This window comes from Eschrichtius robustus, chromosome 16 (assembly GCF_028021215.1).
Source record: "Eschrichtius robustus isolate mEscRob2 chromosome 16, mEscRob2.pri, whole genome shotgun sequence".
NCBI classification, from domain to species: Eukaryota; Metazoa; Chordata; class Mammalia; order Artiodactyla; family Eschrichtiidae; genus Eschrichtius; species Eschrichtius robustus.
In genome coordinates, this window is record NC_090839.1 from 10,337,429 (window position 1) to 10,355,493 (window position 18,065).

General features: G+C 45.0%; 1 protein-coding gene across 1 annotated transcript in view; it reads left to right on the top strand.

The window, feature by feature from the left end:
* ATP9A (ATPase phospholipid transporting 9A (putative)) overlaps positions 1-18,065 on the top strand; it is a 141,198-nt gene that overhangs the window by 28,668 nt on the left and 94,465 nt on the right. The window contains exons 3-4 of the mRNA XM_068565282.1: positions 1,488-1,601; positions 9,249-9,357. Of these exons, the coding sequence (XP_068421383.1) occupies positions 1,488-1,601; positions 9,249-9,357 (223 nt within the window). The remainder of the gene's footprint in view (positions 1-1,487; positions 1,602-9,248; positions 9,358-18,065) is intronic.

Sequence of the window (18,065 nt, forward strand, 5' to 3'; positions counted from 1 at the left end):
CCTGGCTTAACCCCCTCCCCCAGCCCCCTAAAGCTCAGTATCTTTTTTAAAAAATTAATTAATTAATTAATTAATTTTTGGCTGCGTTGGGTCTTCGTTGCTGCGCACTGGCTTTCTCTAGTTGTGGCGAGTAGGGGCTGCTATTCGTTGTGGTGCGTGGGCTTCTCATTGCAGTGGCTTCTCTCTTAGCGGAGCACAGGCTCTAGGTGTGTGGGCTTCAGTCGTTGTGGCACACGGGCTTAGTTGCTCCGAGGCATGTGGGATCTTCCTGGGCCAGGGATTGAACCCGTGTCTGCTGCATTGGTAGGCGGATTCTTAACCACTGCGCCACCAGGGAAGTCACAAGCTCAGTATCTTAAGTCAAATGAAAGTTTATTTCTCGTCCATGGAAATTCTGAGGCAGATCAGGCTGTTCTCCTCCATCTCACAGCTACACCATCTGGAATACGTGGGCACCCACATCTCCATGGCAGGGCAAGAGCGAGGGGCGGGACAGTGTTCCGAAGGGACACGTCATTTCTGTTCGTTGCCAAATGGCCAAAACGAGTCAGGGGGATCAGTGTCACTTCCAGGGCACGTGGGGACAGTTGAAACTCTGCCAGAACCCTCCTGCCACATGGGATGAAATTCTGCTATAGTTATTGTATGGCGTTGAGATCATACCATGGAGATATCCATTTATCTCACTCGTTTGATTCAGTCTTACAGCATAAGCGTTTCCCACTAAAACCTCTTCAACAACATTTTGAGTGGCCTTTCCTGTACTTACAAAATAGTTTAAGAAGGGACTTCCCTGGCGGTCCACTGGTTAAAGCGTTGCACTTCCACTGCAGGGGGCATGGGTTCGATCCCTGGTCGGGGAGCTGAGATCCCACGTGCTGCTCCGCGTGGCCAAAAAATAGGGAAAAAAAGTTTCCGACTTTCCTGGCGGCGCAGTGATTAAGAATCAGCCTGCCAATGAAGGGGACACGGGTTCGATCCCTGGTCCAGAAAGATCCCACATGCCGTGGAGCAACTAAGCCCGTGTGCCACAACTACTGGGCCTGCGCTCTAGAGCCCGTGCTCCGCAACAAGAGAACCCACCGCAATGAGAAACCCGTGCACCGCAACTAAAGAAAGCCCGTGCGCAGCAACGAAGACCCAACACAGCCATAAATTAAAAAAAAAAAAAAAGTTTAAGAAATAAAATCTCACAACTATAGCCGAAGCCTCCAGCATACCCTCCTTGCCCGGAGGTCCCCACTGTCTTGAATCTGGTGTTTATAATTGCCACGTGTATCATTTGCTTCTTTACTTTGACAAATTATGTTTTCGTCACCCAGGTGTATTTTCCTATACAACATGTAGAGGTGTGTAAACCGTATGTGCAGGTACCATGTGAGTTGTGTTCTTCCCGGGGAGTGTTTTGAAATGTCACCCATCCCCCTCTAAGCCCGCCCAGCTGCATCAGACCAGCCTCAAATGTCTTCTCTCTCTCTCCATTCCAGGTGCTGTTTAACCAGTTCAAATACTTCTTCAACCTCTACTTCCTACTTCTCGCCTGCTCCCAGTTCGTCCCCGAAATGCGATTGGGAGCACTGTACACCTACTGGGTTCCCCTGGTGAGTCAGTCGGGTCGTCCGTTCAGTAACATCAGAGGTTGGGCAGCAGAGGTTCTTTGTCCTCCAAGCACCTGGAATGGGACTCGGCCTTTCAAGGGAGAGGACACCCTCAGGCCAACACGCGGGGAACCCCTGAGGTTTTCATGGTGGAGCTCCGTTTCTCCCACTACCAGGATCAACCGTAGTGATGCCTGGGCTACTCATTCCTTCTGTCCGTCAGCTGTTCAGTCTTTCCTTGTTTCAGCAAATATTTTTTGCATGCTTATCATGAATCACTCGGTTCTAGGCTCTGGCACACAGCGGTCATGAGAAAGGCAAAGCCTCCGACTCTGTGCATTGTGCTCTTTGAATTGTTTTCTATTTATTATGTAGACTGTTTCAGCGTGCAGCGTTGACAGAGTAACAGATTCTGTGCTTCGGTGTGTATGGAGGGTGACAGACCCGACGCCCCTCCATCCTTCTTGTGCCGCCTTTTCTTTCTTCCTGCCCTTTTGGAAGTGGTTATTGAGCACCTGCTGTGTGCCAGGCACGGTGCTGGGCACTGGGGATGCAGCAGTGACTAAAACGTAGGAAAATTCCTGCCCTCATGGAGTTGACTTTCAGTGGGGACAGACGATAAACAGTTGAGCGTAATTGTTTCAAGTTGTGAAACTGCTGTGAAGGTCGTAGAAGGTCATAGGGCAAATGGGGCATCCCAGGCACAGTTAGTATTTGTTGAATGGATGAAGGTGGGAGATGTGGAGGGGCAGTCTTAGCCAGGGTGGCCGGGAAAGGCTTCTTGAGGAGGTGATGGGAAGAAAAGTAGGAGGGTGGGAGGATCCCGGGTTCAGGGAGCAGCAGTGCAAAGGCCCTGCGTTCAGCACATGCTTAGAGTATTTGAAGGACAGAAAGAAGCCCAGCGCGTCTGGGGCACAGAGAGGGTGAAACTGGCATTTCTCTTCCTCCAGAGACATTATGAAATATAATTATTTTTCATTACGCAGGGCTCGGAAGGAACACTCGGATTCTCTGTTCACAAATCTTGTTAAATTTTTCATTGGGAGAAGATTGTTAAAGTAGAAAAGATGTTTCCTCCTTAAGGAAACAAAAACACACATTCTTTTGGACGGTAAGGATTTGGTGCACAGGCGCTTAGGGAGTAGAGGGAGTGGACGCCCCGGGCCCCGGGAGCGGGGTCCACACGCCCTTGGTGCCGCGTTAATCAGACAGGTCGTGTCAGCAGTTCCAGCCCTGGGAAGAGGAGGGGGGCTTATTTCTTCCACACAAGCGGTGGAGGTGCTTTTGGGATGCAGGAATCGTTCTTTTCTGCTCTGAGTCATTTGTGGGTGAGGTAGGATGTTGGGATAACAGACTTTCCTGTCTGCGTCAGGGTGTGTGCTTTTACACAGTGAGTGTCGCTAACTCAGAGGCCAGGCTGATAGAAGCGGGGGGCTCGTGTCCCATCTCAAAGCAGAAGATGCTGCTTTGTTCCATCAGCTGCAAACATGGACCCAGAGTTGCCAGGCCCAAGAGGTAGAAACTTCAGAGTTTTACCGGAAATACCCTAATTTTATTTAGTTTTTTAGTTCTACAACGGTTTGCTACATACCTATATAAAGTCAAGCTGTAAGTCAGTTATTTAAGAAAAGTTAGTCTGCAATGTGTATAAAATATCATCTATCACCCTGCCTTTTACTGATTACGTTTTTAAAGTATAGTTATTTGAAAGGTAATACAGTCACATGATTCAGGAAACGTGTAAAAAGGTACCTCATGGGGGCTTCCCTGGTGGCGCAGTGGTTGAGAATCTGCCTGCCAATAGAGGGGACACGGGTTCGAGCCCTGGTCTGGGAAGATCCCACAAGCCGCGGAGCAACTGGGCCCGTGAGCCACAACTACTGAGCCTGCGTGTCTGGAGCCTGTGCTCCGCAACAAGAGAGGCCGCGATAGTGAGAGGCCCGCGCACCGCGATGAGGAGTGGCCCCCGCTCGCCGCAACTAGAGAAAGCCCTCGCACAGAAACGAAGACCCAACACAGCCAAAAATAAATAAATTAGTTTAAAAAAAAACAAAAAAAAACTCACTCACTTTAAAAAAAAAAAAAAAGATACCTCATGAAAGATCTCCCTTTTATCCAGTTCCACCCCCAGAACACTGTCATTCATTTCTTTTTCCTTCTTCCAAAGTTTACAAGCAATGAATAAATTTTTTCTAGACTGGCTTCTGCCATTTACCATAATTTTTAAAAATTGAAGTATAATTGACATACAACATTAAATTTAAAAATCTTGTCTTTTCCTTGCTCCCTAACGCTCCTTTTTAGAAAAATGGTTACAAGATATACACAGTGCTGAATCATTTTTTTCTAATTTCCAGCATCTCTTTCCCTTGATTTTCAAACGTTGCTAACTCATTTACAAAATGTTAAAGCATTGTGTGGAGTGGGCACACCCCTTCTCTTGGTGGTCTGTCTGCAGGCTGCCGGTTTGCAGTCTCTGCTCTGCTTGAGGCTGTAGGGGGTTCCTTGGTACCTCATATTGGTGCCTTCTGGGCTCAGGAACCCTCGACTGGGAGTGTGGGATGACCAGATCCCACCTCTCAAATCTTGTCTGTTGGGTTCCCCCCAAACCCCAGATCTTGCTGCTTTACTGCCTGCAAAACGGCCTCTGTTCATTTTTCTTTTCCTTTATCAACTACAAAGGGACTCTACAAAGGGACTCATTCTTTTTTTAAAAAAAAAATATTTATTTATTTGGCTGCGTCGGGTCTTAGTTGCAGCATGCGGGGTCTTCATTGCGGCATGCGGGCTTCTCTAGTTGCGGCGCACGGCTTCCCTCTAGTTGCGGCGCAGGCTCCAGAGTGCACGGGCTCAGTAGTTGCAGCACGAGGGCTTAGTTGCCCCGCGGCATGTGGGATCTTAGTTCCCCAACCAGGGATCGAATCCATGTCCCCTGCATTGGAAGGTGGATCCTTAACCACTGGACCACCTGGGAAGTCCCCCGGGACTCATTATTTTTGGAGAAAAGTTTGAAGGAGAAGCAGCACAGCAAACATCCCTACCTGTGCGGCCACCTCCTGAGATGCCCCATCTATGTTTGTGGTCTGTTTCCTTTCAGTCTCTTCTTGCACGTGCCTGTTTTACATACACTCTAACTTACATTATAGTAAAGTATGTATTATGTAAATGCAGTTGGATCCCAAGGTGTTCGAGAAGGCAGCTGTGTGTCCCCGCCTCTCCCTGTCTTTACCATCTCAAGCATGATATCTGGTCTGTGCTCTCTCCCCTCGAGGTATTCATCTGCCCAGCCTGTCATATAAACCCATCGTCCGAACGATTTTTGGGGTGCAGACCTACTAGCACCCCTACAACCTTGTTCACGTTGGCATTGGCATGTGTGTTGGGGAGGGAACTTTGGCCATCTTTGGCATAAGTTTTTCATTCTGTTAACCAAGAGTCATGTGTATGACTCAGAGAAGATGGAATTATGCAGGAGAAACAGTGGGGTTGGGAACGAGATCAGCTCTATCGAATTCTTCCACAGTGGTTATTGGAGATTCCCATGGACTGCAGGCAAATCAGACTGGTAGAGAAAAAAGATTCTTCACTCGATAAACAAGAACATGGGGCAAAGGAGAATAAGGAGCTTGCTTGAGATCATGCTAGGATGTGGAGAGGATGTGAAGCCCCACAGAGACGGACACTCATTTTCTTTTTCTAAGGACTGGGCTTTGGAATATCAGAAAAGGCTTTGGGATGTGTGTGGGGTGTGTGTACGAGGATATTCTCTGCAGCATGCTGTATGTTACTCAGACACCGGAAGCAAACAAATGTCCATCGGTGGTTACCTGAACGCTGGTCCAGCAAAACTGTGGAATGCTGCCCCGGAGTCAGGAGTGATGAAGTCACTCCAGTGATGTTGACACGACACGATGTGACTCATGTTTTTCTTTGCATGAAAAAAGGAAGTTGCAGGATAACATGGACAGCATACTCCCATTTTTGTGACCCTCTCCCCCACAAGAAGTGTTTTTGCACACTTGTGCATGTAAATACATGGAGATCTGGAAGGTTCTTCACCGAAGCTAGTGTTTATCTTTGGAGCTGGGGGTTGCCTTCTATTCTTTTAAGTGTTTTTTATCTTTATGTGCCGAGACCTCTGTCTTAAGTCACCTCAGTGTGCCTCTTTGGAAGTTGGAAAGGTATAGGAAACTACATAGATCAGACGTGCATTCAGGGTGTTTGAAACCATTCAGAATAGAGTTGCTCCCTCCACAGGGGGAGGCCACATTGGTTCTTGGGGCTGGTGACCGAGGATCAAAGTGTTGAACGCAACTTGATGGTAGGTACTCTACCCTTTTCTGTTCCTAGTATGTATTCTGTACATTGGCACCGGTGATGCTGACTCCAGGGTCTCAGGAAATGCAATGGGGTGAACCGTGGGGGCCGGGCTGACCTGGAGGGCTGCCACCCTTCTAGAAGAGGGCCCGACCCCAGTCCTAGCCCAGTCTCCTCTCTGAAATGACGCTCGGAATTTCCAGGAGAAGCCAGAAGGCCTGACTTCCAGTGTAAGCAGCTGAATCACCTGGTTTCCCTGGGACTCTGGCTGTAGAGAGCAGACAGGTGGATTACCAGCAGCCTCTGACAGTCCTGAGGTTATTTATTTAGTTAGTTGTGCTGGGTCTTAGTTGTGGCAGGCAGGCTCCTTAGTTGCAGCTTGCCGGCCTCTAAGTTGCAGCACACGGGATCCTTAGTTGTGGCATGCGAACTCTTAGTGTGGCACGCGTGTGGGATCTAGTTCCCTGGCCAGGGATTGAACCTGGGCCCCCTGCATTGGGAGCGTGGAGTCTTAACCACTGCGCCACCAGGGAAGTCCCAGTCCTGAGGTTTCTCACTAGCTTGTGACCCCTTTTATAGCCGAAGTTTCCTGTGATGGTTCAGAGACAGGAGGAGATGCTTGTCTTGTACAAGTTCTTCCTCTCTTTCCAGGGGCTGCCGAGAAGGGAGTTTGGGCTCAGACAAATTAGGTAGCATCTGTTTCTAGGAGACTGTAGCTGATTTCCCCTAAATCCCCTAGATTTTTGTGTAGAGAATCAATTTCCCGTTCTTGGCTAAAGTACATTTTGAAATGTCTCCAACCACCCTGAGAGTCCTCTCATTTCAAACCCAGCCGTGAGCTCAGTGGTTCAAAATGGGGGCGGTGTGGCCAGATGGTTGAGCTCTTGCTGCAACTTCTCTGAGAAGCTGTGTAATTGGAACAAGCTTTTCTGAGCCTCAGTTTCCTCACCTATAAAATAGGGGCGATCATGTCTACTCTCTTGGCTTGTTGGGAGGTTCAGTGAAGTACAGCAAGTAAAATGCTTCAAATAGCTCCTGACACATAGAACATTCTCGGGAAATGTTCTCATTTTAATTTAAAAATTCTGGTACTAGTGCCATCGTTCATTGTGCGGATTACGTTTTAGCTTTTGGTAACTTTTTTCTTGATAGTAATATGTTAGAGGGAGAAATTCCTCAGGAGACAGCTGAAATAATCCATAAAATTGTATGAAGACCAAATAATCTAGATTTTTTTTTTTTGTCATTAAGATGGGATCTACATGCCATAAAATGCACAGATACTAAGTTTTCAGTTCACTGTGTGTTGACATTTGTCAGTACCCATGTCAACACCACCTCGGTCAAGACCATTCCATCACCCCGGAAAGTTCCCTCTTGCCCCTCTCCAGTCAGCCCCCTCCCCAACCAGAGGGAACGGCTTTTCTGATTTCTCTCATAATTTTGCTTTAGTAAATCTATTTTTGACATACAACCTTATAGAAGAGTCTTGGCACCTTCAGAATTTCGTGTCTGTTCACCGTCACCACCTCTGATTTCCTTACAAGCTCAGAAAACCCCCCACTCCCATTCAAGCCTCTTTCTCGGTATCTGTGGCTCTTAAGGACCTCCGAAGTTGGACGGGTAGAATTTATTTCTGGACTACATTTGCAGCTCTTTGTAAAGCAGTTTCTAGTTTAAGATGTGGCGCGTCCCCTGGGATTGATGAGGACCGTGTGTGTGTGTGTGTGTGTGTGTGTGTGTGTGTGTCCCCGGGGGGTCATAGATACGGTGACTTAGGAGGCAGTATTTATTTGTAGCAGGGAGGTTAGTGCCTCCTGTCTTTGTAGTGAGCACACACTTCCCATTAACATCAATGGGATTTAGCCAGGCCCACGCAGAGAGAAATAGAAACTGGAACATTTGAAAAAACAAACAACAGAAACGTGGGTTCTGGCCCAGAACAAAACAGCAGCCTGGGGGAGGGGGTGGGGATTCTGCAAACCGGGCCCTGCTTTTCCAGAACGGGTTTTCTCTCACCTCTGTATGTGGTCTGGTTATGCGTTTTTTTTCTGAAATGTACCAGTTTTGCTTTGGCTTCAGTGTGTACTTTACATCTGAGTGGAAACAGGAGTAATCCTTTGATTGTAAAGATGTGTGGGCCTTTGGAGGAGTTTCACAAAGCAGCCCATCTCTGGCTAAATTTACATAAGAGATTTGAAGTCCTTTGAATCGAACTTAATATATCGCATGGGATAAACAGTATGAAAATGAAAGCCTCAAAAGAATTCACTACTGCTAACCTTGGGGCGATTGTGCTCTCTGCATTTAAAAAAAAAAAAAGACTTTAAAAGGAGGGGTGACAAGTGTATTTTGTAAGAAAAAATGAATGACGGTTCTTGCCTTTATTGATACAAGAGGAAGAATCTAGATGAAAATAGATTCTAGATATGGGTGACTCACATAGCTGTGAGTATAACCTCTGTACCAGGTTTTGTGAGTTGGGGTATCTGACTTGGGAAGGTAGGGCAGTTTAAAATTTTCTTTTTATGAGTGTGTACTTAGGCAATTAATACTTTAGTATGTTTTCTTTATAGAAGTTTAAAACATTACAGGAAAGACTGAAGTCCCCATCCCATCTTAGCCCCCTACCTTGCAGAGGAATCTAACAGTAATTGAGGAAAGTGGAAAATCTTACGCAGTATAGGAGAATCTTTGTTGGTGTTTATTTGAACAGTGTTACATTGTTATGTTCCGGAAAGTTGATTTCCCTACTGACTGGTCAATACAAACAGGGATGCATTTCACTTTGGGTCCTGGTGGCCCATCTTACTGGTTCCACCTACCCAAGTTTCTCCAGAGGCAGAACATTGTGGCAGTTAAGACTCTGGAACTAGATTCCCTGCATTATCACTTAGGGGCAAGATTATTCAGCCTCTGTGTGTCTCAGTTTCTTCATGGGTAGTGAGTGTGGTGATCTCAGCCACGAACTGCACTAAGGGGTGGAAAGCACTTCGAATGGCACCCGGCACGTGGCGAGTGAGATGCAGACGTCAGAGGTCACCATCACTCAGCCCTCACCTGTGGACGGACGGTTCTGGGGTTTCTGTGTTTTTCACTCTTAGGAACCCTGTGGTGGTGGTGATTGGGGACGTCCCTGTACACGTGTGTGTCAGTGAGAGTTTTTCCGGTGCATGAGATTCAGAGAAGTGGGCTTGCTGGGGCTTCTGCACTTGGAATAATTAGCAGGTCCTGCCCTGCTGCCCTCAAGTGGCCTCTGGCCTTTTCTGTCCCCGGCCCCAGGAGAGGAAGGTGACTTCCACCAGGGCTCACCCTCTCTCTGTCTCGGTGCAGGGCTTCGTGCTGGCCGTCACCGTCATCCGAGAGGCGGTGGAGGAGATCCGATGCTACGTACGAGACAAGGAAGTCAACTCGCAGGTCTACAGCCGGCTCACAGCGAGAGGTCAGCCTCCTGGCCCCAGTGGGGCCACTTCCTGCAGCAGGGCCCCCGGTGCAGGGGGTGGGGTGTGTGGCCCACAGGGTTGCAACTCAATCATGGGCCGCTGACAGTCAGGGAGCAGAGTTCAAGGCCCGGGGCCGGCGGGTGTGCGGGTGCCCCGTGGCAGGACAGTCACTCGTTGCCGGCACCAGGGAGGCCAGCGTCTGCCCCAGGGCCTGGGGTTACTCCGGCCGCACCCCTGGGCTGCCACTGCCCTCGTAGAGCCAGTCCTGTCATCTGACTTGTGCCTCATCAAACTGGAATTTGATTCTGTGCACTTGGCATCCTCCCACACGAGTTTCCAAGGCAGTGCAGCTTTAAAAGATACTCTTTCAACATTACAAAACTAATGTTACAACTTTGCAATGTGAGTTTTTAAGAAGGCACCAGACTTAACATAATAAAAGCTGCATCTGTGAAGGTTTCTTTGAAGGCATCTTATAAATCCTCAAAACGGAAGAGTGAAGAGTGACTAAATCTGACCCAAAGAGAAATTACTAGGTAACCTTTAATTTGAATTTTTGAAATGGTGGAATTTTAAAAACCTGCTCAAACACACCGTTGAGAACCCACAAAACAACCCAGCCAATGTCGACTTCTGTTTCCAACTACAAATTCTACCTAGATTTCCTGTAAGGTTGTATTCAGACTTGAGAGACTGTTACCTAAAATTCCCGAAGATTACTGATCCCATTCAGGGATTAATAATGTTTTAGGAGCGGCTGAGGGGAATAAAAGCTGTGGTTTGCCTTCAGGAAATTGAGATAAGATAGATGCCCAAGGGAGCTTGCAGCCAGCCGGGTTGTGAACTGCTTTATGTTAAGTGCGTTAGTCTTCCGAGGAAGCAGTCCGTCCATGGTTTCAGGGGTTTGAGTAGAATTTTCCTTCTCGGAAAAATGTTGGAGAAATTTATTTAAGGCTCCAAAATTTTTTTTAAAAGTATAATCTTGTGAGGGCATGAAAGCATCTTGTTTTAATGCATTGAAATAGATTTTCATAGTTGGTGGTCTTAAAAAGTTGCAAGTCTTTGGGAGAAGGGGGGATTTAGAGTTGGTATAGAAATGCTTTATTATTGCTAAACTACTGTATTTAGGACGTTTTGCTACCTAAAGAAAGAAAACCCAGCGTAATCTTTGCAAAGGCAGGTGGCTTGGGCTTTCCATGTGGGTAATCAGAAGACCCCTCTGGAGTACGTTTTTTTGTGGTTTGTGTATATTAAATCCTCCCTTAATAACATATTCTGACTAAAACATTTAAAATGCTTGGCAACCGACAAAAGCCCCATCGGAGAGGGTGCGGTGGGTCTATTTAGAGCTCAGGAGGAGGGGCCCTGGGATCCCATTCATTCAGCCATCCAGGCTCCAGACCTTCTTTGGTTCTTTTCATATTGCAATTGCTTTTCCTGTGAGTGATTTTTCTGCCCTCCCCTGCAGACCCGACCCCCTTCTCAGCCCCTGCTTTAGCTTCCCTCCGTTCTTGAAAAGATCCTGAGGAGAACTGGCAGATGGCTGTAGCATTAAACACTTGTCTTCCTTTGTGGGTCTCCTTTTGTGGCCCGTGGTTTCCATTGTCATGCCAATCCAACAGTAGGGGAAGACCTAGCAGAGTTCTGAATATTAACCCAGACCCTGGCTCTGCAATTTGTTTTGAAAGCCCCAAAACGGCACTGAAGAGAACTGTCAGCTTGGAAAGTGAAGGAGGGGAGGTTAGTTATTTGATACACTTTGGGGGGAAGGACCAAAGTAAGAAGCCCAAACTGGAGAATTTCAGAGAGAGGAAGAGAAAGAAGCCTTTTTTTTACCTTACCGTTCAATTATGTAATAATATTTTCTTGAGTGAGGCTTTTCACCAAGATCTTCATTTAGTAAGTTCAAAAGCAAAGGGAAACAGATACGTATATGTATGTCCACGCAGGACTGTTTTCTCTTTTTATCACATGGCATCTTAAAATGTACTTTTCAACACTATGTTTGGAGTTCAAAAAAGTTTGGAAACTAGAATATCAAGTCCTTGATCATGAGATTATAAGCCATTATATTTATCTGCATTCTGCATCATTTCCTGTTTAATAGTAACAGTACTTGTACTAATACAGTTAAATAATTGGGGGTGGGGGGTGGGTGATAACTTCTAACTAGCAAAATAGTTGCAGAAATCATGTGGAAAACTCCTATTTGCCTTCACCCAGATTCATCAGTTGTTAAGCTTTTGCTCTTTCATCTTTCCCCTCACACCCTAAGCCCTTCGAGAATTAAGTTGCATACGCTATTCCCTTTTAACCTGTAAATACATCAGCATCAGCGTTTAATTCCTAGTAGGATGTTCTCCTTACATAACACAGTATAATTACAAAATCAGGAAATTTATCATTACATTACTATTAATCTCATCTATACGTCTTACTCAGAATTCGCCATTTGTTCCTAAAATTTTTTTTTATAGCTTTTTTTTTTTTTTTTCTTGTCCAGGAACCAGGACAGGTTTGCCTTTTGCATTTAGCTGTCCTTTCTCCCTAATCTCTAACTTGGCGGAGTTCTCCGGATTTCTTTGTTATGACATTGACATTTCTGAAAAGGACAGGCCAGTTTTAGGCCAGTTACTTTGCAGCTTGTCCCTCAATTTGTGTTTGCTCCAGGTCTCAAAATTAGATTCACAACAATGCAGGAATTTATGTCGTTTTAAGAATGCCAGTGGCACAGATCCTGGGATGTTACCAAAGTTGTAGAGGCATCGTGTTAATCGAATTGAAAAGGTTTCGAACCTGGAGAAAAAAAATTGATTTTAAACAAGTGAATTAAAAACTCTGGAAATAAGAAATTCACCATTGGGAGAAAAAAAATGGATGATCTTTTTTTTTAAATTGCTGCTTCCAGTGGTTTAGATCATCTTATTTCATTCAAGGTGTGTCTGAAACAACACATCAATGGATTAGTTTTTAATGTAATTGTCCTAGTTTAATAAGAAGTATTTGAAGCATTTTAATATTGATAATAAAATTAGCCTACATGTAGGAATGACCTTTTATTCATTCTTCAAGGATATTTGAAACTCCATCACTTTCCAAGGTCTGTGATAGGTTTCTGTATTACAGAGATAAACTTGAGGGGCTGGGACTTGGGGAAATTAATAGTCCAGCAAGGTATCCAGGCGTGTAAAGGGGATGATTACAAAATGTAACTGGTAGTTATACTTTAGTGGCATGAGTGTTGTGGTCCTTTTAAAGAATGTCCCCTTTCGTGACCACCACGTTCCTGGTTCTGAGCACGGTACCTGGTGAGGAGAGTAGTGGTTCTGAGTTTGTGCTCTGCCTGGATTCAAGAGTCCTGCTTCTGCCTCCTCCCCCTGCTGTGGGGACAGATCCCTTAATCTGTTAGTAAATTGGGGATAATAATAGTGCCTACCTTAGAGAGTTGCCGTAAATATAACTCTTGCATGAGAAATATTTAGCGCTGTGCTGGGATTTGGTCTGTGCCCAAGAAAGGCAGTGCTGGTGGTATTGTAGCAGGGGTTCATTAAATATTGGTGGGTGAGTCAATGGAGGTATGAGCCAGAGGTTATGGGAGGTTATGGGAGCCCATCAGAGGGGAGCTGAGGATGTCTTCCCAGAAGAGGTGACCTGCATCCTGAGTCTTCGAGGTTGGAAGGAAGCAGCACTGGCTTTATCATTGGTGGTGCTGAATGCAAAATGAACACTTGGGGCCCCAGTTCAAAAATTATTCAAGATGGCGGCAGCAGAGCATGAAACCAAGTAATGGCCCCTTCTGAGTGCAGGGCCCTGTGCCTTTACCGGAATCACATGCCCGTGAAGTGTTCCTGGTAAAGAGTTCTCCAAAGGTCACAGGCTGGGATGGCTAGAAGCGTGGGGTACAGAGCCCCAGGTTCTGGCTCCATCTTGTTCTTCCCAATTCCGCCTTGTTTCCTGAGCCTCTCCTTCCTGGGAAAATAGAAGAAAAAACCATATTGGCCAGTGAGGACCTGAGACTCTGGGAAAGCTTATTCTGTGATCCAGGAATCTGTAATCAAGGCATGCTACAGGGAGAAGGTGGCATTGGAACTGTTTGAAAAACGTTGTCCAGATTGGGAAGCCGGAGAGACAAAAAGAAAGATTTACTTACTATAAGCCAGCCAGGTGCTGGACAAGGTCTGGTCTGTCATTATTTTAAACAGCCTTATGGAGGTAGCTTTTACCTATGGGGAACTGAGGCTCATAGAGGTTAAGTATTGTGTCTGAGATGATGTAGCTAGTTAAGGGGTAGAGCTTGATGTGAACTCTGGCTTGTCTGAATGTAAAACCTTAGCCTATAAGTCTAGGCTCCACTCTGTGCCTGGAGATGAGGCTCACACTTTCCCATAGAGTATCTCAGTGATTGCCATGGCGTTCAGCCTTAAGACATATGCTACAGAAGGGCTTTTAGATTTAAGTCCATTTTAAAACACTTTTTTTAATTGAAGTGTAGTTGATTTACAATGTTGTGTTAGTTTCTGGTGTATAGCAAAATGATTCAGTTATACATATATGTGCATTTTTTTTCATATTCTTTTCCATTATGGTTTATTACAGGATATTGAATATAGTTCCTTTTGCTGTACAGTAGGACAAAACACATTTCTGAGTCCAAAGAAATCAATCCAGCCCCCTCATTCTGAGATGAACAAACTGTTGAAAGCCAAGTAGGAATGATGCTTTTAGATAAATAAGCATCCCCTCTCCTCCTACTTGGAATCCACATTTAACCTGATCAGAGACTTGAGAGGTTCTTATTGGACTTTTATGCATTCTATGACTTTAATTGTAGAGCTGTCTTTCCAAATTAATAGCATTCAGTGGCACTGCAGACACCAAAGCCGAAGAAGAGAGGGTCTTGAAGTAGTAACAGACCCAGCAAAACTTTGTTTTGTTACTTGAAAGATTTGGGTTGGGTCAGGAAAGAGTAATTAGTCAAGGAATTATTTTTCTTTATCCTTGTCCTTACCAAACCAAAACTTTAATTCTGGAGGGGGAATCTGCCTTGCTTATCACAGGTAGTAAGGGCAGTTGGATTTACATTTTTACCAGATGAATTCCAGGGGTCTTCATACCAGGAATGTTTTCTCAGACTAACTTGTGATCAAGGGCTAAATGAAGCAAGTGGATAATTAGCCTTGAAGGAAAGTGCAAACAGAAGCATAATTAACACAATTGCTGATGCTTCTTTCCTGCTGGGGACATCTGGGCACATGGTGAACCGTAAGTCGTAAGCCAAAGGTCTGTGCAAAATGGAGAGAATCCCTCTCATCTTCAGCTTTTTAGTACATATGTGGTGTAAAAAACGGAACGGATATCTTTCCTCTTCTCCAGTTCTTTTCAGATTGTTCCTCCGTGCTGCTCTGTTCACCCTTTCCCAGTTACAGAATAACCTCAAGGATCTCACTTCCATTTGAGAGTGATATCTTTTTTTCAATTTAGTTCAAAATCCACTTTGCACCATTATTTAGGATTGCAATTAACGTGACTAAGATTTGAGGTCTAAGGACACACATATGTTTCTTTTAGGGTGTTGTATTCCATTGGAGTTCATCAGGAGAAGGTAGGATAGTGCAGGGAACGTGTTCATTAATGGGGAGTTGTTTAGCTAATAATTAGCTAAACGAAAACGCTGTATTCTTAAACACAAGTACTGTTTGTTTTCAAAGTATGAACTGTGTTCAGACTTAGGAGAACACTAAAACTGCTTTATACTTTTTAGAAGAAGAGGGTTACAGTGATGGTCTTTTAAAAAATTTTTATTTTATTGAAGTATAGTTGATTTACAATGTTGTGTTAATTTCTGGTGTACAGCAAAGTGATTCAGTTGCATGTATATATATACTCTTTTTCATGTTCTTTTCCACTATGGTTTATTACAGGGTACTGAATCTAGTTCCCTGTGCTATACAACAGGACCTTGTTGCTTATCCATTCTATGTATAATAGTTTGCATCTGCTCAGTGATGGTCTTTTTGATATTACTGCCGCAGAAGTACTGCAAAGGTCTTTACTGAGGATCTCAAATACAGCTCAGTAAGCAAAGCATTCCCCTTCCCAGGCTTTCCTCATTAAGATTCAGAGCATTAGCTTTTACAAGTCTTAAAATAGGTCTTGCCAAACACTTTCCCATAATTCTGACAGATGTGAAGTTTGTTATTTCAGACCCATAAGGTTCCTTTTATTCTTTCAAACTACTCAATTTGACTTTATTACAAATCGCTGGTGAACTGATCTATTGTTTAATTAAAACAAAAAAAACAAAAAACCCTGAAAAAAAAATCTCACATGCAAATTGCACTGTTATCTTTCCCAAAAGGTATTTCCCCCCTGCCGGGGATGTTGGTCTATTTCATCATTATTGGGCACCAGAAGCAGGGAAGGGCCATTTATGTATTTATTTTAAAAGCCTCTGTTGCGTATACACTTGTTAAATTTAAACTTCAGCCTTTCTTTTTAAAGTTCCCGCTAATTTAAACAAAAGCCCCAGGAAGTGGCCCGTGGAATTTATAATAATACTCTTCCACCCTTTGCCTGTTTTCAAATAACAGTCTTTTCGTAGGCTTTGGGGAATGCAGACAACCCAATCGGAATATGAAAATTTCAACTTTCAACCTATGAACTCTGCCGGGTCTGCAAGGGCGTTTTCGTGTCAAGCCCAGGAAATGTACACATGCTGTAGAATTTACAACTCATCACTGCCACAGTCAGATTAGAGTGCGAGTTAAAGAGTTATACATTAACCAGGGTTAGTGCATGGAGCTTGCTGCTAAAGACCTGCAAAGGCAATCAATGTCCTGCAGGCACAATGAAAAATAGAAGTATAGCTGGAGGTGTTCGGAGGTCAAAAAATTGGCCCACACGTACTAGTGCTCCGGAATTTACTTCTTTTTTTTTTTTTCGGGCTGTTCTGCAGTGTGACTGAATTGTCATTTGCTTGTTTCGACTCAAGGGAAACATCTGGTTTCTCTCTGCAGTATAGACAAACTGCCCTTATTCTGAAGCTCTCATCCATGAAAAGCATGGTTTGGGCTCAATGGGTTTGCTTATGAAAGGCTCGGGGGTCCATCTCTGCAGAAATAAACAGCTCTAGTAATTGGAAGTTTGTTCCCCGTTATAAACTCTAGCTCAGAGGTGACCTGGGTGAAGTGGCAAAAGCTGAACGGGATGCATTTATTTTATAGAAGGCATTTTATGATTTAGGATGTGGCCGGCAGAGAATCTGCCACTTAACCTTTGAAAAATCTCTTACCCAACTTCTGTAGAGTTTCTGCAAAGATATGTAAGAATCCCAGAGCCTAGAGGTTGGAGATTGGGTGTGACAGAGTCCAAAAGAAAAAACAGGTCTGCGGGGCAAAGTGAGGAGTTCTGTGGCTTCAGATCTTAGACCACGGCCGGATCTTCCTGTGCACTTTATAAAGAAGATGCGAATGGGTATTATTACTCCTGTTCAGGACCAGCTATGTAATTTGTGGGACTCAGTGCAAACTGAAAATACGGGGTCGCTTGTTTAAAAGTTATTAAGAATTTGAAGATGAAAACAGTAGGTCATTCACCCAAGGGTGAGGGGATCTATGTGAATACACAGGTCACATGCCCATGGGTTGGACTCTGCTTCTAGAAGTTTTAGGAATCTCTAGGGTAGTTGACACACAAAAGAAGTAGGGGTGCTTGGGAAGTATGTCTGCTAACTTCTCAGGGGAGTGTTGGGAGAGAATTTTCTTCTAACCAGATAATGGAGTGTAGTAGGGAGAGCTCCTCTCGCTTGAGGTAGGTAATAATCACTGTCAGTGTGCTATTTTTCACGTATCGTATTCTTTTGCTAGGAAGACGGGAGCTCTGCCACCGTGCGAATGTTTCTTGATCTTTTTTTTGCAAGAATATTGGTAGAAAACTCAGAACAGTGGTTCACGTAAGGTTAGAAATTATGTGTTTTGGGCCCTTTCCACAATTTTCAGAGTCTTGTTGTTCTGGAGGTTAATCCCAGCCACCGAGTGCTCAGATTTTCTGACTCTGGTCCTCTTTCTCTCCTGCCCCAGCGGTGCCTTCCCTACCTACTCGTGGGCTTCTTAGAGAGGGGCGTTTCATTCGGACGTCGGCAGCCAAAACCCCAGTAAATGTTGGAATCGAAATACTGGTCTCTGCTTCCCCTTGTCTTTCCTTCCTGCCGCTTTTCCTCCTTTCATTCTTCTGGTTTTATCTGTCTTTTCTTGTTCAGAACGCACAGGTACACGGACACATGCTAAATGTGTGTTCTGTGTGCAGGCCTGAGCTACACATTTTTGATCACCCAAAAATGGTAGTGCGGCCCGAAAAGTCCAAATGTATGGTCAGGACCGTGTGTTGGCTCAATAGAGCGGGTGAATCTGAGGGTCTCCCTGTATGGAACCTGCAAAGCTGAGGCTCATCCCTGCCAAATACTAAAATGCTAACGAGGGAGCCGGGGCTGAGAAACCCCAGTGACCTCAGGGTGGTGCGGCCCCCGCTGCCCTCCTCCTGAGATGGAGCCAGTTACAGTAGGAGGGTTTGTCAGAGGGATTGGCCTGCTGGGTTTAGTCAGAAACTGCTCTGCAAACACAGCGGATTAAAGGGTTTTTGTTGAGGTAGAGCAGATGGACAGAGAGGCGGAGTTCAAATTAACCGATCGTAAATCAGGACCCCGCCGTAG